At 42.9% G+C, this 15,558-nt stretch overlaps 1 protein-coding gene across 1 annotated transcript in view; it reads left to right on the top strand.

Moving 5' to 3' along the window:
* Window positions 1–3,143, top strand: part of prpf6 (PRP6 pre-mRNA processing factor 6 homolog (S. cerevisiae)) — a 30,500-nt gene extending 27,357 nt beyond the window's left edge. The window contains exons 20-21 of the mRNA XM_038986161.1: window positions 2,269–2,395; window positions 2,494–3,143. Of these exons, the coding sequence (XP_038842089.1) occupies window positions 2,269–2,395; window positions 2,494–2,646 (280 nt within the window). The 3' untranslated portion in view covers window positions 2,647–3,143. The remainder of the gene's footprint in view (window positions 1–2,268; window positions 2,396–2,493) is intronic.
* Window positions 3,144–15,558: the final 12,415 nt, after the last annotated feature.

Genomic DNA, 15,558 nt, shown 5'->3' with positions numbered 1-15,558 from the left:
CTCAGGATAAGAAAAAGCCGGCCCTTAACGAACTGTACAAGGCTTTACACCAGCAAGGAAACCTATATCCAGAGGGTGCTTTTCTGGTTGTCGGCGATATTAATTCCTGTCACAAAAACACGTGATGCCCAACTTCCATCAACACGTCTCCAACGACACTAGGGGTGATAAAGTCCTAGACCACTGTTATTCTACCCACAAGCAAGCATGTAAGGCCCTTCCTCATCCGCCATTCGACAAATCAGATCATGACTCTGTTCTCCTGCTTCCTGTTTACAAGCAGAAACTCAAACAGGAAGTACCCGTGACACGCTCAGTTAAGAAATGGTCACCAGAATCACAGATGATGCTACAGGTCTGCTTTGCTAGCAGACTAGGGTTCGCTGCTTCCCCAATCAAAAGACCTGGATTAACACTGAGGTTGGCGCTAAAATAAAGGCCAAGGCTACCGCACACAGCGCTATCGTAGACAACCCTGAGTCTACGGCAAAGGACAGGAACGACTAAGAAGTCCCGCTATGACCTCTTCAGTCATCAAACGAGCCAAAGGACAATCATACTACACAGGCTCCGCCGCCTGCCGCATGTGACAGGGGCTACAGTCCATTACGGACTGCAAAGGATGACCTTACCGTGATCTGCCCAGCGAGGCCTCTCTACCAGACCAACTCAATGCATTTTCTGCACGCTTTGACAACAACAACATAGCGTCGGGTGTGAGGGCCGTCACCGATCTAGAGGACTGGGTGATCTCACACATTGACTACTGCACTGTAGCACTCACTCGTGTAATCATGAAGTGCTTTGAGAGGCTGGTTATTGCACACATTAACTCAACCATCCCAGACACCCTAGACGCACTCCAATTTGCATACCGCCCCCAACAGATCCATATATAACACAATCTCAATTTCTCTCCACACTGCCCTCACCCACCTAGATAAGAGGAAAACCTATGTTAGTATTCTGTTCATTGACTAAAGCTCAGCGTTCAACACCATTGTCCCCTCCAAGCTCGTCACCAAGCTTAGAACTCTGGGTCTGAACGCCTCCCTCTGCAACTGGTTCCTGGACTTCCTTATGGGCCGAGCCCAGGTGGTGAGGGTAGGCAACATAACCTCTGCCAAGCTGACCCTCAACACGGGGCCTCCTCAGGGGTGTGTGCTTAGTCCCCTCCTGTACTCCCTGTTCACCCACGACTGCATGGCCCCAAACGACTCCAACACCATCATCAAGTTTGCTGATGACATGATGGTGGTAGGCCTGATCACCGGTGACGACGAGTCAGCCTACAGGGAGGAGGTCAGTAACCTGGCAGTGTGGTGCCAGAACAACCTCTCCCTCAACGTCAGTAAGACCAAGGAGCTGATTGGGTACAACGGGAAAGGCTGTAGGAAGGCTGTAGGAGGTTGAAATAGTTTGGCATGGGCCCTCGTATCCTCAAATTTCTACAGCTGTACTATTGAGAGTATTTTAACTGGCTGCATCAATGCCTGGTGTGCCAATCGCACCGCCCTCGATCGCATGGTGCTACAGAGCGTGGTGCGGACAACTCAGTACATCACTGGGGCCGAGATCCCTGCCATCCGTGACATCTGTATCAGACGGTGTTAGGAATATCCTGAAAGTCGTTAGACTCCAACCACCCAAGCCATAGACTATCCTCTATGCTTCCACACGGCAAGTGGTACCGGTGCAGTGTTCAAAGCTGTCATCAAAACAAAGGGAGGCTACTTTGAAGAATCTCAAATATAAAATATATTTTGATTTGTTTAACACTTTTTACATTTTTTAAAACACTTTTTTTGGTTACTGCATGATTCGATATGTGTTATTTCATAGTTTTGATGTCTTCACTATTATTCTATAATGTAGAAAAAACAAATGTAAATACTTGAATGAGTAGGTGTGTCCAAACTTTTGACTGGGACTGTACATATTGACCGCCATCACTCCAGTATCCCAGCACATTGTAAATATGGTATTGGAACTGAGCCTGTATATGGAATGCTTGCTTGTTTACTTATTGTGTTCTTCATATTTCTTATTTCTCGTGTTTTTTTTCTAGTACGTTATTAATTATTGCATTGTTGGGTTTTGAGTTTGCAAGAAAGGCTTGTGCATGTGACATTACAACTTGAAACTTAAAACTTTCATTCCTTCAGTAGGTTAAACTCTCCCTCGCTCTCTCTTGCTTTCACTCTGTCAACATATTGGTCGTGATCTGGCGGTAACCAGCTCGTGTGTGTGTGTGTGTGTGTGTTGCAGGCTGTTCTGGAGCGAGCGTAAGATCACTAAGGCCAGAGAGTGGTTCCTGAGGACAGTGAAGATTGAGCCAGACCTGGGAGATGCCTGGGCCCTCTTCTACAAGTTTGAGATGCAACACGGCACTGAGGTCTGTGTGAATGAGCTTGTATGTGTGTGGGAGGCTCTGTATTGTTCTATGGTGTCTCACATCCTCTCTCTCTCTGTCTCTCTCTGTGTCCCCTGTAGGAGCAGCAGGAAGAGGTGCGTAAGCGCTGTGAGAACGCTGAGCCGCGTCACGGGGAGCTGTGGTGTGCCGAGTCCAAACATGTCCTCTACTGGCAGAAGAAGATAGGAGAGATCCTAACACAGGTCGCCTCCAAGATAAAAAACACCTTCTAAAGTTGGACAGACAGACTGTGTGTGTTATGGATCTGTTTCTATGACTCCATGCCCCTCTGTCCACTAACCAGTGACACACACCTCAAGTTCTCTCCTTTCAAAGTCTGTGGTAGGGAGTAGCAGCATAATTGCAGTCTTCGGACACACTTGCCTGGGCTGAGGAGTGGACTATGGTTCACTATTAGTACAGAATATTTGCATATTTACAGTGTTATACAATGTATGCAGAGTTCTTTTTTTTTAAAGCACATTGCTGTTGGGAAAATGAAAACAGGATATTTTGTTGAACTTCATTTTTTATGGAATTGTGAAATATAATGTCCTTCAATTGAATCTGCAAGTGTATTCTTGGAGCAGACTAAGTTACCTGATACCAGCTCTGTAAAGAAGTTAATGTGACCGTAAATAGTTAGTCATGATTCACTGTTTGTGTATGTCTTACAACTGTTTAAAACCGCTCCGGACGATTCCTCAATAAACAACAAACTGAAAATCGACCATTTAATTGCCTTGAATATGAGATGTTTTCTTAAGAAAACAAGCATCTTCCAAGATCTGTATGTGGCATGACACTGATGGTGAGATGGGTCGGCTCAAGATCACTGCCAAAGTAAAGGAAATCGAAGCCCATTTTATTTGTCACATACTTCGTAAACAGCAGGTGTAGACTAACGATGAAATGCTTACTTACGGGTCCTTTTCCAACAATGCAGAGTTAATTTAAGAGTCTATTGACGCACCTGTGCGTCAATCTAAGTAACATAATAAAAAAATCGCTATCATAATCCATTAGTTTAAACTAGAGAAGAGTTTTTGCATGTGCTGTGTCTCAGTCCACCGCGTCCGAGTGACAGCCTTTTGCATCTGCAGTGGAAAGTGGCCGAGCTACAGCAGTGTTTGTCAGACCATGAGACATCCCAAAAATTGGTCTTCTTACGAACTATTATGACCACTCTATTGAAAGGGGAGACACCCATGAACACAGTGGCCTTCTCTGTTTTAGTCTACAACCCCCACAAGTGTCACAGGACTTGTGTGAAGGGAACGCATACAAACCACCTAGTTTGGAGGTAGTTTTGTGGCAACAAAAGTAAGGGGTTAAATGTGTCATATTTCCTAGATATGACACTCTTCAAAACCCTATTCCTTATGATACATTTTTGGCTGTTTTTGCCATTTCTGAATGTGTTATTCAATATTTTATTTACAATTATTTTGATACCCAAAGGGGTCCTAAACTTCAAAATCAAATAGCTTAATGATCCATGGTATGGCCATCTTAAAACTATTTCATGTGTTAGCTTAGTAACCCCCCCCCCCCCCCCCCCCCACCACCTTAAAGCATGGGTATGAGGTAATTGAGGTAGCTATGTACAAATAGACTCCCTTGCTCTGCTTTCATTCCTTCAGTAGGTTAAACTCTCCCTTGCTCTGCTTTCATTCCTTCAGTAGGTTAAACTCTCTAAATAGAAAGTAGCAGCAGCATATTTGAGTGTGTGTGTCATCCATATTCATGTGTGTGTGTGGGTAGAGTTAGTACAAAAAAGGGTAATTTAGCAATCTTATGGCTTGGGGGTAGAAGCTGTTCAGGCTCCGGTTGGTTCCAAACTAGGTGCACTGGAACTTTGCTGTGCGGTAGCAGAGAGAATGGTCTATGGCTTGGTTGGCTGGAGTCTTTGACCATTTTTGGGGCCTCCCTCTGACACCGCATCCCTCCAATAGAAACATCCACATAAAGTCTGTAAATAGGGCGTTGGGACACCACGAGCAAGAACAGCTTCAATGCACCTTGGCATAGATTCTACAACTGTCTGGAACTCTATTGGAGGGATGCAACACTATTCTTCCAAGAGAAACTATCCAGGCGAATGCCTGCCTCAGACCACTTGGAGAACATAAAGTCCTCCCAAGTCACTTTATACACACAAGATCTCTGCTAAACATAGAATCACATGGTGGTCCATCTCTCTGGGACCTCCAATAACTTCAGAACAAAGTTGACAACAAATACAAAGTTGCCATTGTCTTTGCAATTGATACAAACAAGCGACATACCGAGATGACTGCATCAATCTAATTAACATAATACAAACATCCCCATCAAAATCCGCCTGTTGAAGCTAGAGATATGTTTTTTGTATGGACTGCGTCTCAATCTACCGCATTCGCCTATGTCGGTCTTTCGCATCTGCGGTGGAAAGTGGTAGAGCTACAGTAGTAATGTTTGTCAGAGCAGGAGACGAAGACCTCTGTAGCGTCCGAACGGTTTGGGCTACAATGTAATATGACCCCAAACGGAATGGGAGACTCACAAACACCATGATATTCTCCATTTTACTCTATGATCCCACAAGTGTTACAGGACTCATGCGAAGGTAACCCCGTACCGGTTAAAAGTTTTGTGCCAACAAAAATAAGGGGTTAAATATGTGTTTAAGATTTACTGACCTTTCTTATATCTCCTATAAGACAGACACTTCAAACACGTATGATTTCTTTTTTGACTGTCTGTTTTGACATTTCTGAATAGAACCCTCCCAAAGGTTTAGACAGTTTAAAATATAAACAGTAGGCTATAGGCCTATTTCAATCATATTTAAATACATTTCATGTTCAATCAATCAAGTTCTATTGTCTGTCATTTGTCTCAATATATGGTTTGGAGATGACACAGCATAATACAGACAGAAGCATGTCTGTTCTACAAAATATATTCACAAATATTTTATTTTCTCTGTTACGCTGTGTGCACTGAAGTGACATGCATGATTGTTGCTGACACTGATGTTCAGATGAAGGGAATTAAATAGTCTGTAATGTGCATCACTGCAGCTCTCAACTCACACAGCTGTCGCTTCTGGTCATTCAAAGCGTATATTTGATCACTCAGGATGGGACTTTCCAGTGCTAATATTTTTGCCATGTAATGTTGTTAGTATAACAAAAACAAGATAACCTCACAGTAGAATAGTTGACCTATTTACCTATATGGCTTGTGGTTGTGTGTTTCATGCGAAATCAATATTCCTCTCAAGGCACATTCAAGTTGCTAGAGTCATAGAAGGGAAACATTCTGACCCTGCAGTTAATGCACTACAATTCTTAATGCAATCATGTATTTTGAAAGCAGGGGGATGCCAGTTTTCCATTGCTACCACGTTTATTTCTCTACTCCTTCAATTGTGCATGTGGCATTGTTTACAAATGCATTTTTACATCCAGTGTTTCCAGCATTGTTTAGGCACAGCTGCTCACCAGAACTCTTAAAGGGGCAATGTTTTCTTAAAAGGGCAATGACATACTTTGTAATAAAAAAAATATTCAAATTTATAATAAATAATAATAACAAATCAGGATGTTGTGTCCAATGGTGTAAATGCATATGGACATACCCCATGCTTAAGCCTATGTACATTTTAGTGGTGTGCTGTTTGTTCATCCACCCGCATTTGCTAATAACCTATCTGCAACCACCTGACATCGGACAGTGAAAATCTGAGGCCCGCCCCAACCCTAATCCTGCTTATATAGAAAATGCGCTGTAGGCTGCATTTTTTTTTTTTTACATTTTGATAGGCTATTTGTTAGTCAACTTGTCTATAAGTAGACACACATAGCTTAACTTCTGTCATTAGATGTTGCCCTAGACTGGGGAGAAAATGCAAAAAAAAATAATTTGGGGGATCAAATGTCCAAATGACATCAATAGAAAGCTGTGAAAACGACCCAACAGGTTTCTGGCAAGATTTCAGCTTGGATGCATATTTTATGTGGTTGAAATACTATCCACTTGTATGATGCTGATAAAGATAGCACCTCTACAGACGGTAGGCCTATCTAACTGCTCATTCTTATAAGATGCTGAATGAAAGGAATTACATTTCTCCACTCCTGTTCCTGAGTCAAAATTTGGCCTACATTTGGTGTATCATTTAACTACAAGAAATACTTAATTCTTCAGTGGTCATTGGTAGCTCAGCTAGTAGAGCATGGTGCTTGCAATGCCAGGGTAGTGGATTTAATTGCCGGGACCACCCATCTGTAAAATGTATGCACACATGACTAAGTCCTTTTTGTCTGCTAAATGGCATTGAAATAGAGTTTGATGCCTCTGGAATTTATACACTGATTGAGTAGGTGACGTTATGGAGAATGTACTCTTGTTAGAGAGATGGTGAGAGAGACAGTTCCTCAGGGCTCTATAATGTTGATTAAAGATTAACAATGTTTGCAATTCTGTGCCATGTCACTCAGCTGTGAATATCCAATTAACTGTCCATTTATCCATACAAGATGTGGTCTTACAGTTCTGGTAGTCACCCACATTGATGAATCCATCTGGTTAGAATGTTGTGGCAGACATTTGGGCAGCTATGTAAGAAAGCCTGTCTCTTTAATAACTCAGTGATGTCGTTACATCTATCACAAGCAGGCAGAGTGTTTAGTTCATTACCAAGTGCAGCTTGCCACCTACAAATCTCAGTTTTGGACATTATTTCCTTTCTGACCAATTTAAAGTCTGTTCTAGGTGACAGGTTCTTCTGCATCATCATCAAGGATGGCTGGGAGCTGCACCAGCTGGGCCACGGGTCGTAGGTAACTCCGACCCTTGACCAGGATAGCAGCAGTCCTAATACGTCCATCAGGTAAGTATGAGTCATCTTCCCAACAGGCCGTGCAATGAAGCGTCTTAGAGTCATCAGGAAGGCATTGGCATCCAGGCTCTCCTGGAGGTCCAGGTGGGTGCAGTGGCTGGTCATGCATTTGTAGATGATGCCCCATCACATTTCGCCCAATTTTTTTGTTGAATAGTCCAAAATAATCCACTCCGGGAGAGTAGAAGGATGGCTTGTACAGACGCAGAAGAGCAGGAGGTAGTTCTGCCATCTTTGGAACATCAGGTTTGATGCGCCATCTTTGGGATTGCAAACAGGTGTGCTGAAGCTTCCGGCTAGCTTCCCTTCCCCGCAGAATCCAGTATCTACGACCCTGTTCCGCCACAACCCTCTCTGGGCCGGGATGGAGGAGAGTCTAGTTGAAATCTTGAATGAGTCACTTGATCAGCAGATGATGCGGATCCAAGATGATGGGGTGCATAGCATCCATCTCCAGGTGCTCTTCTCTTCGCAATCTACCGCCAACTCTAAGGAGTCCTGAATCCTTATCATACTCAGGAGACAAGAGACCCAGACGGCTTTTAGAAGGAATAGACCGGTTTGACATGACGGCCTTGACCTCTTCACGAAATGATTCCATCTGAGCTTGCTACAGGAGGAGGATCTCTGCGGCTATGTAGTCTGCTGCTTTGCTGGTTGAACTGGAGAGTGGATCGGCCTCCACGTGTAGGGATCTAGTTGTTAGGAGCTGAAGACTGGAACTGACAGACACATGTCCGCAGAAGGCTGATTTCTTCAGTTCACTGTCATCAGGCTCCGGGTCAGCAGAAGGCATTGAAGGCCACCTATCTTCTAAGTGCTGGAGGAACTCAGGGCCTTGGTGCATCGATGTGGTTGGGCCAGCTCTTTCAAGGTATTGCCCCAAGTGATGTCATCCGCATTGTTGTTCGCGGTATCTACATGCCTTCAGTTGACTACATCCGTAAGGTTCTAAATCTCTGCAACACAAGTTCCTATGAAGACCTTGTATTTACAAGATTCTGACTTGAGCCAATTAAGGACTGTAGTTGAATCGGACCAGAGGATGACTTGTCCGATGGGCAGGGTGAGTTCTGCTTGGAGGACACTGGCCAGCTGAGCCCCAGTAAGTGCAGCACTCAGCCCCAAGCGTGGAATTGACAGCTGCTTCTTTGGTGCAACGCGAGACCTGGCCAGAATGAAAGAAATGTGCATCTGCTTCTGGTCATCCACAGTCTGCATGTAGGCAACAGAGCCATATGCTCTCTATGACGTATCACAGAATATGTGGAGGTCTCTGGTTGACTTTGGATTGTCAGCATATGGTGGTGTGTAAATTCTGGTGAGCTCCATCTGGACAAGGTCAGGAATCTCTTGTTCCCAGAAAAGCCATCTGTCCAGCAGGCTCCGAAGGTGAATGGGCTTGTCCCAAACTATCCCTTCTTTCCACAGGTCCTCGGCGAGTACCTTGGCTCGGGTTGTGAAAGGCATGATGTAGCCTAGTGGGTGGTATTGACAGGCAAGCATGCTGTAGATATTCCTCAATGTAGGTTTGGAGAGCTACACAATGTGGTGCTTATATCTCAAGGAGTCTCTGAGGCAGTTTCAACGTTGCCAAAGGGGTTTGTTCCCTGGAGGTCCGTGCTACTTTGGGAAAGCCACAGTTCACTGCTTTCTGATCTAGCCTCGGGCAGTAGTTGCTCGATGACAGCCGGTACATTGCTGGCCCAACGGTGTATCTAAAAGCCTACAGTATGGAGCAACTGCCGCAGTACATTAACAAGGTTTCTTGCTTCGTCGGCAGAGGGGATGTCACCACTTACAGCTACGGCATGTTGACAGAATCTGAGGAGGACAGGGATGGTCCCAAGGTTGGTCCAGGGAGGAGAAGGTCATTGAGTGACTGTCCTTTATGCTGGAACGAACAGTTAAACACAATCCTATCCTTTCCATTGTGATGCACAATATGGTGGGGTAAAAACCAGGACTCAGTAGATCGTTCAGCTACCTCAGGTGACACCAGTGACACGTAACCTACCGTCTGAAGCTTCTTTATCTCCTGGCAGTACACCTCTGCGCGTCTTGGGTCTCTGGCGAGTATGGAGAAAGCTGCTTGTTGAGCATCTCATTCCAAAATCATGGGCATTAATATGGAGTTGGTCCCCCCTCCACTCTTCTGGGAAGGCTTTTGACTAGATGTTGGAACATTGCTGCGGGGACTTGCTTCCATTCAGCCACTAGAGCATTAGTGAGGTCGGGCACTGATGTTGGATGATTAGGCCTGGCTCACAGTCGGCGTTCTAATTAATCCCAAAGGTGTTTGATGGGGTTGAGGTCAGGGCTCTGTGTAGGCCAGTCAAGATCTTCCACACCGATCTCAACAAACCATTTCTGTATGGACCTCGCTTTGAGCACAGGGGCAGTGTCATGCTGAAACGGGAAAGGGCCTTCCCCAAACTGTTGCCACAAAGTTGGAAACACAGAATCGTCTAGAATGTCATTGTATGCTGTAGTGTTAATATTTCCCTTCACTGGATAGGGGGGCGCTGTTTTCACTTTGGAAAAAATCGTGCCCAAATGAAACGGCCTCGTACTCTGTTCTAGATCATACAATATGCATATTATTATTACTATTGGATAGAAAACACTCAGAAGTTTCTAAAACTGTTTGAATTATATATGTGAGTAAAACAGAACTCATTTGGCAGCAAACTTCCATATAGGAAGTGAAAAATCTGAAAACGAGGCTCTGTTTCAGGGCCTGCCTATTCAACTGGCTTTTATTTATCGATATGTATGCACTTCATACGCCTTCCACTAGATGTTAACAGGCAGTAGAAGGTTGAATGGGGTGTCTAGCTTGATCTGAGGCCGAATAAGAGCTTTTGGAGTGGCAGGTCCGGTATTTTGTTTGTTGTCGACGGCGCGCGGGGGACCTCGACATTGTCTTCTGAAGAGCGTTCGTTATACACGGCGAATTGCTCCGTCTCTGATTTTATTTGATACATATGAGAAAAACATCATAAAGTAGGATTTTTCAACCGAGTTGTATCAGTTTATTCAACGTTTATTGGGACTTTTGGAATTTTCCGTTCTTTGCGCCAAGAGAAGATGGGCATGTTCGCGCCACATGGCTAGCCAAGGTTGCTAATTCGACAGAAGAAATGGACATTCTAAAACCAAACAACGATTTATTCTGGACCAAGGACTCCTTGCACAACATTCTGATGGAAGCTCAGCAAAAGTAAGACACAATTTATGATGTTATTTCGTATTTCTGTGGAATATGTAGAATCCAACAGGGCGGAGAATATGTGAGCGCTGTCTCACAATAATGCATTTTGTATGTTGTAGTAAAGTTATTTTAAAAAATCTAACACAGCGGTTGCATTAAGAACCAGTGTATCTTTCATTTGCTGTCCAAGATTTTGGTGAATTGTTGCTACATATTCACAATGTATAACCACGATTTGCAGCTCTAAATATGCACATTTTCGAACAAAACATAAATGTATTGTATAACATGATGTTATAAGACTGTCATCTGATGCAGTTGTCCATAGGTTAGTGATTAATTTTATCTATATTGCTGTTTTTGTGAAATCTATGCTGGCGGTGGATAAATAGCTTTGTGTGTTTGGCTATTGTGATGAGCTAATATAATTCTATATTGTGTTTTCGCTGTAAAACACTTAAAAAAATCGGAAATATTGGCTGGATTCACAAGATGTTTATCTTTCATTTGCTGTACACCATGTATTTTTCATAAATGTTTTATGATGAGTATTTATGTATTTCACGTTGCTCTCTGTAATTATTCTGGCTGCTTTGGTGCTATTTGTGATGGTGGCTACAATGTAAAACCAGGATTTGTAGCTATAAATATGCACATTTTCAAACAAAACATAAATGTATTGTATAACATGATGTTATAAGACTGTCATCTGATGAAGTTGTTCAAGGTTAGTGATTCATTTTATCTCTATTTGTGGGTTTTGTGAAGGCTACCTATGCGGTGGAAACATGGTGAAAATATGCCGTTGTGTGTTTGGCTATTGTGGTTAGCTAATATAAATACATATTGTGTTTTCGCTGTAAAACATTTTAAAAATCGGAAATGATGGCTGGATTAACAAGATGTTTATCTTTCATTTGCTGTATTGGACTTGTGATTTCATGAAATTATATTATATGAAATCCCTGTCCCGTTAGGCTAGGCTATGCTAGTCAGCTTTTTTGATGAGGATGCTCCCGGATCCGGGATGGGTATGAAGTAAAGGCTAAGGGACCTAGCCTGAACCATGAAAAACCGCCCCAGACCATTATTCCTCCTCCACCAAACTTTATAGTTGGCACTGTACATTGGGGCAGATAGCGTCCTCCTGGCATCCACCAAACCCAAATACGTCTGTTGGACTGCCAGATGCTGAAGCATGATTCATCACTCCAGAGAACATGTTTCCACTGCTCCAGAGTCCAATGGTGGCGAGCTTTACACCACTCCAGCCGATGCTTGGCAATGCACATGGTGATCTTAGGCTTGTGTGCGGCTGCTCGGCCATGTAAACCCATTTCATGAAGCTCCCGATGAACAACTCTTGTGCTGACGTTGCTTCCAGAGGTAGTTTGGAACTCGATAGTGAGTGCTGCAACTGAGGACAGACCATTTTTATGTGCTACGTGCTTCAGCACTCGGTGGTCCTATTCTGTGATCTTATGTGGCCTACCACTTCACGGCTGAGCCGTTGGTGCTCCTAGACGTTTCCACTCCACTATACCAGCACTTACAGTTGACCGGGGTGGCTCAAGCAGGGCTGAAATTTGATGTACTGACTTGTTGGAAAGGTGGCATCCTATGACGGCCATTCTACCACCAATGTTTGTCTATGGAGACTCGGCTGTGACCTCGATTTTAACACGGGTGTGGCTGAAATAGCCGAATCCACTAATTCGAAGGGGTGTCGACATACTTGTGTATATATAGTGTCTTCTTTTTCCTCCAAATGAAAATGTGGATTTAAAAAAATTGAAAAAAATTGAAAAATACTCATCATTATCCTCGAGCTTGCAAGGTGAGGGTACTTTTAAAAATATATATTTTTTCTTACTTACAAAATCTATTTCTCTGATTGTGTGTTAGTATAAAATAACATAATTTGTCCGTTTTTTTAGCATACAATATAGCTCAGTACTTGTATTATTTATTTATTGTATTTTTTGCTAATCTTTATCAAGGGATCAAATCATTTGGGACCCCACTGTATATATAATAATAATAATATAAGCCATTTAGTAGACGCTTTTTTGCATTAATTTGACATTCCTTTGTATATAGACTTACATGTAACAGTTTGAATGCAACAGTTTGAATGCAACGGTTAGTAATGTAACAGTTTGAAAGCAACAGTTTCAGCATTATTCTACTATTACGCACGACAGTTTTCCCGAACTATTTTGAGGTCTCCAAAGTGTACATAGCCTAGCCCACTGATTGGGGCGCATCTAACCTAAACCTGTCCACGTTGCTCCCCTGCACCTATAATCTCTCCAACGAAACCGAAAGAAAACAACAAGTTGATTGATTGATCGTGGAAATTGTCCTCGACTTGATGGGACTGGAGTTTGCTGAAATCCCAAGCCCACCGCTAGCAACCCATGACAGAGAGGGAAACTAGAGACGCCAATAGGATTTCGGCGATGTTGGGTAACCACGGAACTTCGGGAAAATCACTGCACATCCTGGGTCCGCTTGCCAACACGTTGACTTTACCCATGAAAGCGTTTTTAAACACCCAAATAGGCTACTAACCTTTTGGATACAATGTACACAGCCCGATCACGAATAACTCCCGCAGATCCTGCTGGCTCCCGAGGACACGGATTTGCTTGTCTGAAGATCATCCTATAGAAAATGATAAATGGTAGGTGGCCATTCCCTTCTGACATGTGATGCATACTTGCGTAACGATGGGTGCTGTCCTAGATCAATGGAAAGCACACTTGGAGATGGGGTCCATTCATGTAGATAAAACCAACTAATGTTATAGTGTTTTCTCTCTGTTCTGAACTGTTGCATGTTGAATAGTTTGATCATGATTAAATATAGACATATACGTACCGTTTACGCACTCTGTCGTGCGCCCAAGAATAACCTTTCAATTACGCGCATTGCGCGTAGGACGCATTCCATATTAAATCTACAAATAATGAATCTGAATTAAAACAAGCTGACTGGCAGGTATGTGTTAACTCACACATTACTTGATTTTTCAGCATGTGAACGGGCCTGTGCTCCGTAGCGTCGTGGTGTTTCTGCTGTTGGGTGTCTCCTACAGTAAGCGCAGGTGCAACTACACGGATATACTCAGCACGTACAGAGAACTAATCTTCGTTGAACTTCAGTATTTGGTATGTGGGCCTTCAGATCGTTGAAAGTGTGTTACTGTTGTTCACAAGATCCAAGTGGCTTTATCTCAAATATAACTATTAGTTTTGTCTTTATTAATTTATTCTACCTGTTATATTGACACCCTCGAAAATGGCAGATGCAAAATTCACACTTTAGAAAAACGTATTCCATAAGTCTGGCACTAGCTTGAGCCTACACAAATATTATGCAGGGCAAGTCTGTACAGTGGAATACATGTTTTTGACTGCCTTCACTGGTTTGTTATGAATTTATAAACATGTGTAACCCTTTATTGTCTAACATACATGTATGTTTTCTTGGAACAGAATCTGACAGGCACTTTTGACACACCCAAAGAGAGGGACCATTGTCCCTCAGGAAAGGTAGTGTGTGTGTGTGTGTGTTTGGTTTCACTATCCTTATGGGGACTAGGAGTCCTCACAAGGATAGTAAAACAATGAAAACTGTCATTGTCATTTTGCAGGTCCCCACAAGGAACATTTTTATTTTAGGCTTAAATTAGTTTCAGATTTGGGGTTATGGTTAAGGTTAGGGTTAGTTTAAGGGTTAGGGAAAATAGGATGTTGAATGGAAATCAATTGTTTGCTCCCCACAAGGATAGTAAAACAAATGTGTGTGTGTGTTTGTTTGTGTGTCAGTTTCAGCACCATGGACAGGGGATGTAGCTAATATGCACCTCTGTGAAAACAATTACACCTTGCCTTATACTCCAATTACAACTTTGTTTGTTTGTTTGAGTGATTGATTGAATGATTGATTGCTTGAATGTATGAAATAAAAATGTGAATTGCAGATGACAACACAATCATTATACAAAATGTATTTCCAACGTGTATCTCTTATTTGACAGTATGCCTAATAATTCACTGTTTTCCCATGCTTCATTATGGCAGCTGCAGCACGTGTTGCGCTCCATCCATGGTATGACGGAGCAGTTCCTGTGCCAGGGCTGGGACCAGGAACACGGGCGGGGCAGCAGGCAGCAGAGGGGCATGAAGAAGCCAGTGGAGATGATGGCAGTGCTGATCAGACAGAACTGCAGGCAAACTGACCTGGTGAGGCTGCTTTAAAGACAGGGCTAGGTTTCACTATGGTTCTGGCGAATGCTTTTTGTCACTTACAATTCATTTTTTAATAATGATAGTAAATGTGTATAAATGATGTATATCAGTCAACGACGATGTAATGAGATGAGACGGATCCTCAATGTTTTGCCTTTGCTTTCTTTAAGGCGAGGAGACAGAAGAGAACAGCGCTGTGTGTGACTACCCAGAGGACGAAGGGAAAGAACAGGAAGAGGATGAGACTCATCAGGGCACTGATAAACTGTTGGCAGAAGCTGCAGAGTTTGTACACACCCACAAAATAATTTGGGAAAATTGTTTCAAAAAAGCATTTATGGATTCTGTTTGGTTCTTATTTTGTAGAGTAGAATGACAGTTTGTATGTCAGGCATAGGCCTCTGTTTATGACCTTTTACTTCCTGTCTGTACAGTCCCACATGTATAAGCTATAGGTCACCATAGATCAGGGATGGGCCACTTTGATGTGGGCGGGGGCCACAAAAAAAAACGAACTGACCATGCTTACTATAAGTTTTGATAACTAGCCGCTAGACTAACTTGCCAATCTAAAAATGTTTAACTGACTTGGGCTAATTAAGTGACTGCTGATGCACAAAACACATGTTGAAATTGCACTTTGTGTAATCTATTATTCTAACTCTCAACAGTAAGTTGAGACCCGACTGAGTTCCCCCCATTAATTATGGTTGTTAGAGGATGGTTTTACAATGCAGGGAAGATATTTACCTGTAATACCTTGGTGCACACACATTTTATAACTCTT

The sequence above is a fragment of the Salvelinus namaycush genome, unplaced genomic scaffold, assembly GCF_016432855.1.
Source record: "Salvelinus namaycush isolate Seneca unplaced genomic scaffold, SaNama_1.0 Scaffold42, whole genome shotgun sequence".
NCBI classification, from domain to species: domain Eukaryota; kingdom Metazoa; phylum Chordata; class Actinopteri; order Salmoniformes; family Salmonidae; genus Salvelinus; species Salvelinus namaycush.
The sequence above is the reverse complement of the archived record's forward strand: the minus strand, read 5'-3'. Positions and strand labels throughout refer to the sequence as shown.